The sequence below is a fragment of the Galeopterus variegatus genome, unplaced genomic scaffold, assembly GCF_000696425.1.
Source record: "Galeopterus variegatus unplaced genomic scaffold, G_variegatus-3.0.2 Scaffold13856, whole genome shotgun sequence".
Taxonomy (NCBI): Eukaryota; Metazoa; Chordata; class Mammalia; order Dermoptera; family Cynocephalidae; genus Galeopterus; species Galeopterus variegatus.
In genome coordinates this window covers 8,157-23,091 of record NW_007739967.1, presented here as the reverse complement: position 1 = coordinate 23,091, position 14,935 = coordinate 8,157, and the positions used below count along the sequence as shown (strand labels likewise).

General features: G+C 42.0%; 1 protein-coding gene across 1 annotated transcript in view; it reads left to right on the top strand.

The window, feature by feature from the left end:
* Window positions 1-14,212, top strand: part of LOC103581752 (ral guanine nucleotide dissociation stimulator-like 1) — a 21,458-nt gene extending 7,246 nt beyond the window's left edge. The window contains exons 4-8 of the mRNA XM_008563508.1: window positions 141-173; window positions 2,874-2,995; window positions 4,987-5,076; window positions 11,473-11,659; window positions 13,801-14,212. Of these exons, the coding sequence (XP_008561730.1) occupies window positions 141-173; window positions 2,874-2,995; window positions 4,987-5,076; window positions 11,473-11,659; window positions 13,801-14,073 (705 nt within the window). The 3' untranslated portion in view covers window positions 14,074-14,212. The remainder of the gene's footprint in view (window positions 1-140; window positions 174-2,873; window positions 2,996-4,986; window positions 5,077-11,472; window positions 11,660-13,800) is intronic.
* Window positions 14,213-14,935: the final 723 nt, after the last annotated feature.

Sequence of the window (14,935 nt, the reverse complement as noted above, 5' to 3'; positions counted from 1 at the left end):
GCAAGGCGCGGGGGCAACGCCGAGGGTTGCGATCCCGTTGCCGGTCCCGGTCCCGGTCCGGTACGGGGGCAACACTGAGGGTTGCGATCCGTTGCCGGACACGGAAAAAAGAAAAAAAAGAAAAAAAAAATTTCTTTCAGGGTGGACTGATAAACTTCGAGAAAAGGAGAAGGGTAAGTAGAGGTCTTGGCTATGGTTTTTCATTTTGCTTCCTCTGGAAATAAAAAAATGAAAGAAGTGGGGAGTCCAGTTGTTTTGTACAGGCAGAAAAAATGAATTAGCACTTATTGAACATTTATTACGTACCATTATGCTTGGCATGTTCCTGTACTTTATCCCCCAAGAGCCCTGTGAGGGGGTGTTATCTCCTCAGCCCAAAGGTGAAGAAACTAGATATTTGGACTGAATAGGGTTCAAGTCCTAGTCCTGTCCTGCTACTACAAAGTGCACATTTCTTTTTAATTATACATATTTATTGGGTACAGAATGATATTTTGATGTATGTATACACTGTGTACTGTTCAAATCTGGGAAATTAGCATATACTTTACCACAAACATTTATCATTTCTTTGTGTTGAGAACATTTGAACTTTCTCTTGTGTGTTTGAAACTTTTGTATATTTGAACTTCTGTGTATTTGCAGATACACAATAGATTGTATATACAGTGAACAAAGATACAATAAATATGAATTATTGTTAATTATAGTCACCGAGCACTCTACAACACTAGAACTTAGTCTTCCTGTCTAGCTGTAAGTTTGTACCCATTAACCAGCCTCTCCCTAGCCTCTCTACCCCCTTCCCAGCCTCTACTAACCACAATTCTACTCTACTTCAATGGCAAAGCTCACATTTTTTTCTCTTACCCCCTCTTTATGTCCTTCTTTATAATTAGCTTCAGCAAAAACAGGTTTACCCCTGTAGTTAATAACAATGTATTGTATACTTGAAAATTGCTGAGAGTAGTTTTTCTTTTTCTTTTTTTGTGGCTGACCTGTAAGGGGATCCAGACTCTTGATCTTGGTGTTATCAGCACCACGCTCTCCCAAGTGAGCTACCCGCCAGCCCCTAAGAGAGTAGATTTTAAGTGTTCTCGCCACAAATAAGTATGAGAAGTAATTCATATGCTCATTAGCTTCATTAGCCATTTACAGTGTATACATATTTACATCATGTTGTACACCATGACTATGTACGATTTTTATTTGTCAATTCAAAGAAGAAACTGGTTTACTTTATTAGGGAAAAAGTTTTCCTAAGAGTAAATGAGAGAGAATGGTTAATTAAGATGGTTAACACTTGTCAGTCCATCTGAGAGAGGAAAGGAAATGGTCTTCACTGTTAGGTATAGTTAATTATTCTTTTCCTTTCCTGTCAGCATAGGAAGGGGTCTTCAGCATCGATTTGAATCTTTCTGTGGATAGAATACTTCTGAACTATGCTAAAAAAAAAGATAAAACAGCTTTGAAATTTTGCTATGGTTTTTGTGTTGTAAGGCTATATTTAAATAGATATTTAAAAGATTCAGGGAAAACATGAGTGAGCAAAATAACAGCTTTACTCCATAGCAGTCTCATTGATCTTTAGTCATTCATTCATTCTCTCATTCCATAAAGATTGATCATATACCCAACATGGGCGTTATGGGGATTGAGGCAGAGAAAAGTCAGAGCTCCCTGGCCTCCTGATGTTCACAATGCGTGTGAGAGGTAGACAAATAAATAGGCAATTATAATGCAACCTGATAAGGGCTTGTGAGCAGTAGTAGTAGATATTAGAGAAGCATATAGGAGGGGAATCTATCGCCAACATTTAGGGCCAGAGAAACTTCCAGGAGGAAATGAGATCAGACTTAAAACCAAAAGACTGTAGAGGAGCTAACCAGGCTGAGCTCATTAGTAGCAAGATGCTAACCTGGACAAATGCAAATTTTCTGCCACCAGTAGAGTATACTCCCTTCTTTAGCATGATGATAAATATTCCTTGAGGATACTGAGACCAAGGACTGAGATCACTGGATGGAAAGTTGAGACCCAGAGAACCTGACAATTCTTGAGATAACTTCTGTCATGTCCTGTAATGATAAAAATATTTTTTCAGTTGTTGCCTCCACAGTTACCCATCTTTGTCCTTTAACTTCAGAATAACCCTGGATGGTAATCTCTTTCCTTTAAGGAGTAGGATGTTAAACTTTTGGAAACTTTGAGTATTAAACCCAAAACTAAGCTTATAGCCGTTGCTGGCTTACAAAAAAATCTTTATTGAAACATCTGAAGAAGTATAAATAATTTTGGACATAATTATGTACTTGCTTCTCTTGTGAGCTTTAAAAGAGTTCATTAAATGATTTACTGGTATAGTAAAAACTGAAGGATTCAGGAAATCTAAACATTCAAGTTTATGAGACCCTAGACTGTTTAAATGTCCAACACTACCGAAACTTATTTACTGGGGAGTAGGGGTTGAAGAAAATGGAGATGAAGAACATGGGAGCTTCCTGACTTAAAATATTTATTTTATCTTTTAAGAAATAGAAATAGAAATTCTTCATATTTTTTTGAAATACTTAAAACCTTAAAAAATAACTTCTTTATCTCAAGGATGAAAATGGAAAAGAGGAAAAAGAAGCTACTGTGACTTTTTGGATTCTTTGGTAGCTTATTTTATTCATACAAGGACTTCAGAGATTCAGAGTTAGAATTTTTAAGAGTTATTTAGCTATTTTATTTCTAAGGAAGCAGTATTTCAGAGGCCTCCTAGATGGTTTCCTCCATCTTCTGTCCAAAGTGGAGTATTATCATGTGTATGTTTGGTTAGCATTATTATTCATTCTTTTTTTTTTTTTTTTTTTGGTGTCTGTCTGCTTTAGGAATTTGAAGGGATTGCCCAAATAAAACTCTTACAGTCTGCCTGCAACAGCTATTGCATGACCCCAGACCAAAAGTTCATACAGTGGTTCCAGAGGCAGCAGCTCCTAACAGAGGAGGAGAGGTAGGCTGACCTGTTGTCCATCATGGAGGTGTTGGTGGGAGCATGCTGCATCCAGCAACTCATTGGGTCATTTTTCAACAACATTGTTTTTTTGTTTTTTGTGGCTGGCTGGTTGGGTGCAGCAGGAAAGGATGGCATCAGAAGACATACTCTCAGATTTGTGCTCAGCCACTTTTTTTGTAACCTTGAATGAGTCATTTATTCTTTATCTTCAGGATGGTCATCTGTAAAATGTTTGTGTGGCTTAAATAAAGTCATGTTGTTAGAATACTTATCATTACCATTATTATCATCATCACCACCACCATGTTTTCCACTATTACTAATTGCTGTTAGCTTTCAGGGAGCTTTTAATCTACGGAGAGGGACAGACTCTTGAAAAATTGAACTCTGATGGGCAGCTAAAGTCCTACATAACTACAGGCAGGAACAATTCATTTGACCAAGGAGGGAAGTGGGGGGGAATCGGAAGCTATGAAGGCATTAGCATCTAGGCTGGGTTGTGAAGGAGAGAGAAGATTTCACCAGAAGAACTGGAGAAGAACATTCCAGACAGAGAAAGAACACAAGCAAAGGTCTGACGTGCTTGGCTTTTGGAAGAACAGTGATAACTCTCGTGTGGCTGGGACACGAGGGACGGGTTTTAAAATAGTGGTTGATGGGCATAGAAAGGTACATTAACTCTAGTGCTTTGAATGTTGGCCCACCAGGGGTTCAGTCCTTACCCTGTAGTCTGGGGGTTGGCAGATTAGTCTGCAGGCCATATGTGGTCCACCCCCTGTTTTTACAGTTTTAAATGGCTAGTCTGCAGGCCATATGTGGTCCACCCCCTGTTTTTACATTTTTAAATGGCTGGTAAAAAAGAAAAACACAAAAGAAGAATAATGTTTTGTGACATGGGATAGTTATTTGAAACTCAAATTTTAGTATCCATAAATAGTTTTATTGGAATATACCCCGTTCATTTACATCTTATGTATGATTGCTTTCATGCTTTAAAGACAGTTGAGTAGTTGCAACAGAGACCGTATGACCACAGACCTTAAAATACTTACTGTCTGGTCCTTTACAGAAAAAGTTTGCTGATCTCTGTTATAGACCAGGGAATTTTCTTGAAAATTTACCTTAGGGAAGCTTGAAGTTGAAAGCAAAGTAAGTATTGTACCAGTGAGGAAATTGAGGTTTAGATATGTATTATAACTAGTCAGTGATGGCATTTGGATTGAAACTCAGGTCTGCCTACCTACAACCCGAGCTCAGAAGGTGGTGTTATAATGTTTAGTACCCTTCTCTGCCTACCCGGTAGCCAAACACATCTCCTAGCTAGAGCTACGAGCTTTCATAAAAGGCATTTCAAATCAGGTATAAATCCTCTTCTGCTTGTGGCAGTTATATCTTCCTGTTAGCTGGATGTGTGAATCTGGAGCATTTTTAATTTAGGATGTTTTAGCAATTAAAAATCATATTTAAGTATCTTTATCAATAATATAACTGCCTATGCCTATTCATTAAAGGTGAGATAATTTACAGAAATCTCTTCTTTCATTTCCTTTAGATGAAAGTAAGTCACTGGCTCAGGTGCACAAACACACACGCAAAGTGGTTGGAAGGAGGCAGAAGTCAAGAAATGGGAGGGGGAGGAGGAGGGAGTCTCCCCCAGACTGGAAGTGGGATGAGAGTGCTCAGGAGACAGAGTGCAATCAGCTTGTGGTGCTGCCGGCGTGCATGCATTCTTGTATTTGAGGCATGAAGAACTGTGCCAGTCAGTGGAGGGACAATGGGAGGAGGCAAATAACGTAAATTGGTGAAATCTTTTCATTAAGTCAGTACCCTCTGACATTTACGACAGAACAAAACACTATGTATCTTTACTCTGAATAATCAGAGCCTTTCTCTAAGACAAAACTGATACATCTCGTGAATTTAAACTGTTCTTCTAATTCTCCCACTTGGACCTCATGATCGATCGCTCTTACCCCTCTCTTTCCCAGCTATGCCCTGTCGTGTGAGATCGAAGCAGCTGCAGACGCCAGCACCACCTCGCCCAAGCCTCGGAAGAGCATGGTGAAAAGGCTCAGCTTGTGAGTTTCACCTGGGGCCCCGAGAGGGCCCATCAGAGTAGGGAGAGGAAACGTATCCAACAGGGTCCCCTTGGCCCAGGGAAAAAGTAAAGGACACTCCGGTCATTTGCCGAATAGTTTATCTTTCTGTCCTGAACTCAGAACATTTGCTAGATCCATTCATCCTTCTCCATTCCTGTCTGTGGTAAGAACCTCTGTCACCTTTGCCTGGGCTACTCCAGGAACATCATTACTGTCTTCCGGCTGCTGCTTTACCCCACTGATTCATTCTCTACCGAATAGGCAGGTGGTCTTTTAAAATGTACACCCGATTATGTTGCTTCCTTGCTTTAAAACTCCAATGGTTTAATTTTAAGATAAAATCCACATTCCTTCCCCTAGTTTACTAGGCCTTATGTGATCCACCCGCAACCTCCTCTTCCTTACAACAGCCCTCTCTGTTCATCAAGATCCAGCCACGCTGGTCTTCTGGTCATCCTCAAACACTCCAGGCTGTTCCTGCTTCAGGGCCTTTGCTCTAGCTGTTCCTGGAATGCTCTTTCTTCATGGCTAGCTCTTTTGGATACTGGCAAAATTATTGCCCTGAGAGAGAGTCCTCTCTGATGTTGCTGTCTACCCTGATTGTTTTATTCATTTTGGCTGTTTCCACCATTGGAATGTAAGCAACCTGGAAACAGGCACCTTGTTTGTCAAACTCATGGCTGCATCCTGGCTGAGTGCCAGGCATATAAGAGGCCCTCCCGACCTGACTTCATAGCACCTGTCTCTCTTTGAGTATAATCCAAAGTCCTTGCAGTAGCCCACAAGGCCCTTTGGGATCTGAGGCATCACTTGACCCCACCTGTCCCATGCTTGTCTGTCCTCATATTTCCCTGTTCACTCTGCTGTTTGCACTCCAGCCCCCAGACCTCCCTGAACACACTGGGCACACTCTTTTTGCCTCTTCCTCTTCCCCTTGCACTCCAGCCCCCAGACCTCCCTGAACACACTGGGCACACTCTTTTTGCCTCTTCCTCTGCCTCTTCCCTAAATAAATAGCCACATGGCTCACTCCCTTGCATCCTTCAGATGTTCGCAGAAATGTCACTTTCTCAGTGAGCCTTCCCTGACCACCTCATTTAATACCATAACTGGCATACCTTACCTGCTCTTGGCACCCTCTCTCACTGTCCCCTTCTCCGAGTCTCTCCATCACCTTTACCTCCATCTGATATACTGTATGTTATAGGTATGTTTTTAGATACAATGCAGACTCTATGAAGGTAGGCATTTATGTCTCTTTTTTGTTTGTGTATTGCTTTACCCCCAGAACCTAGAATGGTACCTGGCACACAGTAGATGATTAATTAGTATTTGCCAGGACTGTTCTAAGAACAATACATGTATTTCTCATCCAGTCCATGAAATCACCTAAGAGATAAGTCCTACCTTTATACACATTTTATAGACCAGGAAACTGAGGCACAGACAGTGAATACCAAGCTAGTAATTGAAGTATCTGGATTCAAACCTAAGATTTGGCTCTAGAGCTAAGTTTATAGCCTTTCTACCATATTGCCTCTTCGAAAAATTCTTCCTGAAGGAACAGAGGAAGAAAATATGCAATTGGGGTTAAAAAGTGAAACAGGGGAGGAGGGAAGGAAGGGAGAAAAGGAGGAAGAGAAAAAGGGTGAAGAGAAAGGAAGGAAGGGAGAAAAGGAGGAAGAGAGAAAGGGTGAAGAGAAAGGAAGGAAGGGAGAAAAGGAGGAAGAGAGAAAGGGTGAAGAGAAAGGAAGGAAGGGAGAAAAGGAGGAAGAGAGAAAGGGTGAAGAGAAAGGAAGGAAGGGATAAAGAGTAAGAGAGATGTAGTTTTAATTACACCCTACCCTTTGATTGTAGCAATTTTTGTAGAACCTTAAGAGAACTTAGTCTCTGCCGTGAAGTTAATCTCTTAGAGATTAGATTCTTAAAGACATTAGACTAATGAATCTAATAAAAGCTAAGGAAGTTAGTTCAAGGAAACAGATTATAATTTGATGAATAAACTTGACCTTCTCTTTTGCACACGTACACCTGTCTGATCTTTTGGGTGTCATAATCTGGATTTTCTGGGGATGAGCAAGAACAGCGATTAGGGAATATTGGACAGTTTTTCATGGCAGAGTGGGCTTGGGAGCCAGGCTGACCTGAGAGATCCCAACTCCACCAGTTACTTGTGTGAACTTCTGTTTTATCATTTGAGAGAAGAGAATAATAATGTCTACCTTATGGCCTTTTGTAAAGCTCTTAAAGCAGTGCCTACCTATGAGTGGGAACCTGAAAGGCTATGACTACTTTTTATGAAACAAATAAGTTAATATCTTTCTGAGTTATTTGGGGGAGGGGGGGCGTCAGGAGTATGACTATTTTTGATGTGTATTTGAACCTTCCCAGCACTCTCTCTTCACCTGCCTCAGTGAGTCACATGGAGACACAGGCAGGGATGGCACGTGACCTTCGGTTTTGTCATAGTCCCAATATAACATGTGAAGGCCCTTTTTGGGTGTGGATAGCATGATCTCCCATAGTCAGAGGCTGCTCAGGCTGCTCCCTGATACCAGGAGATATGAGGCACTGCGGATTAGGTAGGAACATGTGATTTTGTAGAACGCATTTGGAAGGTAATCCTGATGTCTTGCCAAGCCTCTCCCTCTTTTCAGATGCCTGTGCTGGCCCTCCTGAACACCAGATTTATGAGTTTTGAGATTCACTTCATGAGGGAATATCCATAGTTTCTGGCTGTCTTTCCAACTCTGGAAATATGGGGGGGAATAGGCTCTTTCGAGATAACCCAAGGGGCCTGGTGGAGCCTTGTTTTCTGGTGAGATTGACATGTGCACGGGGAATCAGGCTCCCTAACAGATGAGTCCAGCAGTGCGGGGCCTCCTAGTGGTCCACTCTGCTAAGTGAGGCAACAGAAAGAGTTGGGAATTTCCGGGATTGCTATAGCAGTCTGAGATCCTTAAGAAAAACACAGTCTTGGGCCGGCCCGGTGGCGCACTGGATAGTGCGCCGCTTGGGAAGCACGGTGGCGCTCCCGCCCGCGGGTTCAGATCCCACATACAGACCGGTTCCCGCTCACTGGCTGAGCGAGGCGCGGGAGCAATGCCAAGGGTTGCGATCCCGTTGCCGGTCCCCGGTCTGGTACGGGGGCAACACTGAGGGTTGCGATCCGTTGCCGGACACGGAAAAAGACAAAAGACAAAAAAAAAAAAAAAAGAAAAAAGAAAAACACAGTCTCAGTGCAGGCAGACCTAATCCTGGGTGCCACTACCTTTGTCTTCTTGCTCCCCACAGCGCTGTCATCATTTCTGTACTACAGCTCCTCTGCTACCCCTCTCCAACCCAGAGGTCTGTATTTATTGTGTTGGGTGCTCCGACACCTCCGGGTTCTGATTCTTCAGACACAGGCAGGTGTACAGCCTATATGAAGACATGCACTCTGAAACCCGGGGAAGGCAGGAATGTGAAGGTACAGCACCCTGCACAAAGTATGGTGGGCACTCAACACACCTCTTACTAGCAAAATCTTGCTGAGATGCTTGAGCTTTACCCTTGGTATCTGCAGTTGAGTTTGAACATTCATTACGAAAACAGGTCGTACATCTGCCATCCTATTTCTTGTACATATAAGGGTGTTTGCATTCCACTATTTTCCAAAAGATTTTATGATCTTCTTTGCATTTTTACAAATCTGGAAAATGTATTTTTGCTCTGTCTCCATTTAATGATCCATTACCCAAAGAGACTGGAGAAAACTTTGGAGCCTTAGGGGAAGGAGTGTCTAGTTTGAACATTAGAGATGCCCACTATTGAGCCAGAATGAACCTTTACAAGACAGAATGACCTTACTTAATTGTAGAGATGGAAGAACCTTTAGTCTTTGAAAAATTAAGTTCTAGGCTAGAGATGCTGAGATAATGGGTGGAGGACTACTACTTCACCTCTTCAAAGATCTACCATGTAGTGGGGCCATAAGACAGTGGCATTTTTTTTCTTTTTTTTCTGTGAATCGTGGTCAGTTTAGCACTTACGCCTGTACCCTCTGTAGTGCTTAGAGGTCCCTGAAAGGGAGGACATGAAAAATGGGGCTAGAGGTGGTGGGTGGAGATGAGGCGCAGAACAAAGATATATGCCTGAGGTCTCCAAGTTTTATAATTCCTAAAATATTTAATAAAAAATCAGGCATGTCCTCATTGTTTCTATTATCGTTGCTATTTATGTACTTATTTATTTTTGGCATCTGCCTGGTACGGGGGATCTGAACCCTTGACCTTGGTGTTATCAACACTGCACTCTAACCAACTGAGCCAAGCAGCCTGCCCTGTTATTGTTATTTTGTACCATCAGAGCTTGTTTGGGTTTAAAATGCCCCATTTGCTAGTTCTTTGTGCGCCATCCTTTCTTGCATCTCCCTCCCTCCCTCTTGTTCCTGCTGCCTTTAGTGTCATCTGTTAGTGGTAAACCCTCTCATCTTGTCTGAGAAAGTATTTTTCCTTTACTCTTGGAAATATGTTAGATGGGTACAGAATTCAAGATGAGCGTTATTTTCAGTCAGCACTTTGAAGATGTTTGGTGTCTTCTCATGTTTGATGTTGCTTTTGGGATGTCTGATATCTGCTCAATTTCTGTTCCTCTGTGCTGCATTTCCACCCGTTATTGCTTTTAAGAATGTCTTTTGTCTTTGATATACACCATTCTGCAGTTTAAGTGGGTGTTCAGTCTTATTCATCCTGTTCAGGATGTGGTTCTGGGATCAGAGGATTCATGTGGTTTATCAGTTCTAGATTCCTCTCAGCCACCGTCTCTTAAGATATGGTCCCTCTTCCAGTCTCTCACCTGTCTTCTTCCAGAACTCCCCTCACACATGTGCAGGGCTTTCTTATTCCCTTCTCCGTGTGTCTTTTAACTTCTCCTATTTTCTATGTCTTTATCTTCTGATGCTAATTTCTTACTATTATCTTCAGATCTATCATCTAGTTCATGATTTTTTTCTTCAACAGTTACTTAATATTTCCACTGAGTTTTTAATTTGAATCGCTACATTTTTCACTTAAAAGTGAAATTTTTTTTCAAATTAGCTTCTTGTTCTTTTGTTAGATTGTCTTGCTTTTTCTTCTTGTGTCATCTTCTCTCGTGTCTTCAATATTTTTAAAAATACTTATAGCTTGAACTACAGGTATTTGTTGAATGAATGAATCAATAATTAGTTTCTTTCTGATAGTTGTTATATCTGAAGTTCTCAGGAGTCTGAAGCTGCTGTTCGTTATGCCTGTTGACTCCCTTTGAGTGGGAATATTTCCTTGTGTGTAGTTTGTAATTTTGTATTGTGAGCTCATCTTTGTCAGGGAATTCTCTGCAGGCTGGCCTCAAAATATATCCCTCCAGAAAGTTTTTTTGGTTTTTTGTTTGTTTTTAATATCTAGTTCTCCCAGGGGTCTCACTGTTCTGAGAGTTCCGAACTCCTAGACCATTTCAGTAGCAATTAACAGTGAAGTGCAGGCCAAATTTACACATGATTTCTAGGGAGACATTCTTCTTTTATCCACACTGAGGCCAAGAGAGATAGGCTTCCCTGTTGTCTTCCTGTGCCAGTAGGAGGATATTTTCCTAGCCCACCTTTTTACTAAGGGTACGGCCCTTTGAGGGTTCTGGCTCTATAAGGTGTTTTGGTTCTAACTCCCACCTTTCATAAATAGAGGCCTTCATCATTGTGCTCTGTGTACGTCTTAAAGCCCATGTCATTATTTTGCTCAGATAAGCATCTCCTATTCCCCAACCAGAGCAGCTGCAGAATCAGCTCACATGCTTCTGGTTTTCAGTTCTCTTTTCATTTCTGACCCATAGAGATTTCCCTTACCATCTTGCAAGTTCAACAAAAATGAGCTTTTAATATTTCTTACTAAGTTGTTTAATGGAGGAGGGGTTTAGATTATTGTAGTTCATCAGATTGTTGGGAACAGATGTCTTCCTCCTCGGTTTCTTACCCAAAGGAGTGCCAGCCCTTTTCAGCCTTGTGGAGTTCATTTTATGGTGGGAAGTGATGGGGGTGTGGTGAAGGCATTTGATCTTGCCAGAGTGTTCCATAGACTCTCAAAAGATGGAGGACCATTGACCTAGAAAGACCTCGGATTAGTACGGCCCCTCAGTCAGTTAAACAATCTGTGCATTCCTTGAGGTTAGAAATAACCTATTGGGATAAGATGTTTACTACTATTTGTTAGAAACTTTATAGCAATCATTTTCTTAAAACAATAATGAGAGGGCACACAAGATTGAGAAAACATCAAGGGCTGCATCAACACAAAATATGAGTAGTGGCTTAACCATGGATTAAGATTTATAACGGCCCAATTCTTGGCATTCTGTTTTCTGCAGATTGTTTCTGGGGTCAGACATTATCACCAGTAGCACTCCCACTAAAGAGCAGCCCAAGTCTACTGCCAATGGGAGCCCTAGTGAAAGCATGGACTCCGTCAGCGTGTTGTCCTGCGAGTCGAACCATTCAGAGGCTGGCGAGGGCTCCATTACTCCCATGGACACACCTGATGAGCCTCAAAAAAAGGTATATACCTGACCCTTTTCATAATTCCTGATACAAGCACCTGACATGGTATTTGCCACACAAGGAATGTTTGTTTTCAAGATTGTCACTTTACTTTATTTTGAAGGTCAGGTATTTAAGAGGTGTCAACAGCAGAGTTCAATCTGAGGACCCATTTCTTATAGAAACAGGCATAAAAGCGGTAAGCAGATTGGCTTACTTATTTGTCCTTTGAAGTATTGTTCTATACCTACATCTAAAGGCACTGAAGGATTGTGACCTGTAACAGGAGCTATACTTTATTTAGGAAAAGTAGGATTGCTTAGAAAGAGCAGTAAGTCAGAAACAGAGATACATCAGCTTCTTGGTGCTACACGTTGTGTAAAGCAAACTTTTATCACAATAATATCGTATAGCAAACCACTACAAAACTCAGTGACTTAAAGTAGCCACCATTTATCTTCTCTCATGCATCTGCAGGTTAGCTGATTTGGGTTGGGCTTGGCCCTTGGCCACAGGTTTGGTCCAGGTCTGCCACACCTACCTGTCATTCTTTTTGGAGTAATGGGCTACCCAGGGCATGGTATTAGCACGCTAAGACAGCTGAGTAAGAGGGCAAGCCCACCCTGCAAGTGCATATCAAGCCTTTATTGGGTCATGTCTATCAGTACTCTGTTGGCTAAAGCAATCACATGACCAGATCCCCCATAGGGAAATACACGCCATTTTTAGTGGAAGGAACTGTGAAATCACAGAGCAAAAGGCACGGGTGCAGGGGAGGGTGAGGAATTTCTAACAATGATACAATCTACCATGTCTGAAAAAAGGAAAGTGATGAGGGGTGATAAAAGAATTCTCATGGAGAGTTTCCGTTTTCCATGGCTGCATAAATAAATGAAAGGAAAGCAAAATATCAGTCTAAATCTGCTGGTCGAAGATTTTGGATCAGAGACATCAACTTTGACAAGACTAAAATTTGCACCATTTGGGGGAGGTTTTTGGCCAGCCAGACTTGCTCTGTAGCGACTTCTGGCCCCTTAGTTTATGCTTAGACAAATGAGGAAGAGTGTTGGTAACAGTTCCATCATTTGTTTGTTTCTGTTGCTCTGCAAGGGACCTGTGTGTTGCTTCATATGGTCTTATAAGCAACAAGGACAATCTAGGAACCCTCAAGTGACTTTGTCACAAAGTAGCCAATCCAGGAAGGGCACCATATTCAGGACTCCTCAGACTGAGAGGACTCACATACTGCCCCAGTTGGATTTCTTACCTTTTTGTTTTGAAACCAGGGGATAGAATTTTTCATGCTCCAAACATTGAAGGAAAAGCTCTGCAAATGCCTGTGGACTGGTCATTTTCTCAAAAGGCATGTTTCCAAAACTGGGAATGTGATCATTCTCCACAGCTTGACATATAGCATTGGGTTTGTCAAAATGCAGAGTGAAGTCTCATCATTCCTCACTGACGGGTTCTTATGCTTTGTAGGCCCCATTTCTGATGATGGGTATTGAACGAAAGTGACAGCTGAGGTATTGCGCACATCTCAGTGGGATGTCTGCCTGTCCGGGAAGGTGATGGAATCATGGTCACACCTGATAGGGCAGTGGAAATGGGCATATGTCAGGATCATCCCTTTTCAAACTGTGCAGAAGCCTGGCATGCTGTCATCTGCATGCCCCTCGCTTCATCTTTTCTGTGCCATCTCTTACCACACTGGCTCTTTAATTTCTTTCACAAGTCATGGCTTTTTACTCCGTGGATGTACTGTGGATAAACCTTTCTCAGAGTCATACATTTCTATAAATTTAAAAATGAGTGCATTTTTGACTCGGATACAAGTAGTTCCTGGGCTGTAGAGTCTCTGCATGTTAACTGGAAAGGCCCTTAGTTGTGCTCAGTTCACAGCTGGACCGACCTCATGGCCTCCACAGTCCCCTCCTGCTCTGAGATCCTGTAATGACCACTGTCTCCAGCAGCCCCCCCAGACTGTCAGTGTGTGCTTACACCAGGAACAAGATATGTGTATACTGTGGGCCATTGTGAAGGATATAACTGAAGTTGCTCAGCCTGGATATCCACCTCTGCTTTGAAAATTGCAAAGCACCCTGTTGGCTAAGGTTTTAATAATTCCTTTTTCTTCTGGGGTATGTTTCCTCTTCCAGCTCTCTGAGTCCTCCTCATCATGTTCTTCTATCCATTCCATGGACACAAATTCCTCAGGGATTTCGTCCTTAGTCAACCCCCTCTCCTCCCCTCCATCCTGCAACAACAACCCTAAAATCCACAAGCGCTCTGTCTCTGTGACGTCCATTACCTCGACAGTGCTGCCTCCTGTTTACAACCAGCAGAATGAGGACACCTGCATCATCCGCATCAGCGTGGAGGACAATAACGGCAACATGTACAAGAGCATCATGGTGAGGAGCTCGTCCTGACCGGGGGGGCTTTCCATGCAGGCTGTCGACCTGTGCCTGTCAGCCACGCAGACTGACACCCCTAGATGTGTACAGTATTAGCATATATGTCTGTGCATTCGCACAAAATGAATACGTATAAATACCAAAATCTTCCTGTGCCGAAGTCCAGCTTCAGCGAGGGGTGGGTACCCGAAAAGGGATGGAGAGGGTCGGCGAAAATAACAAACACAGACGGAGACCTCAGTGCATCAATATGCATGTTCTCTCTCTGCGGGCTGTCAGAGTGTTGCAGCTGGAGTCCAGTAGAGCATGAGATAATTCCTTTTATTTAGATTTTTCTCTGCAGGGGGGTTTTGGGTACTATTTTTATTGTATCGGCAAGCTTAAATCAATAGTCCAAAAAGCAGGGAGGAAACTTTTTAGAGGTCAGCCAGTCCTTTCCTTTTGTCAGCATGTCTCAGGTGATCAGGTTATCAGATCGGAACCATTCCTTCATTGTCTTGAAGTTATCTTCTGACCTTTTTCTGTTAGCAAGCTGTGGTTAATATCCACCCTATTAACAGGGTGGCAGCTATTTTGATCTATTCTTAAATGTAAATACAACTTTGCTGAAAGGAAAAAATGTTAACATTTAAATTCTAATGGGGGTCTAATGATTTTATGTTCTAATGGAATGAACCTAATGTTCATATGGAAAAAGAACAGTGCACATTTTAAGTTTATGCATTGGCTGTGGCCCTGTAATCTTGATCTAAATGTCAAAGTGTCATTGTACACAGCACCATCCGTCACAAAACCAGGTGTACTCTCTTATTCTTCTAAGATCTAATTTTGCAGGTTTAATAATTTTACAGAATATATTTTTATCCCAATACCTGAT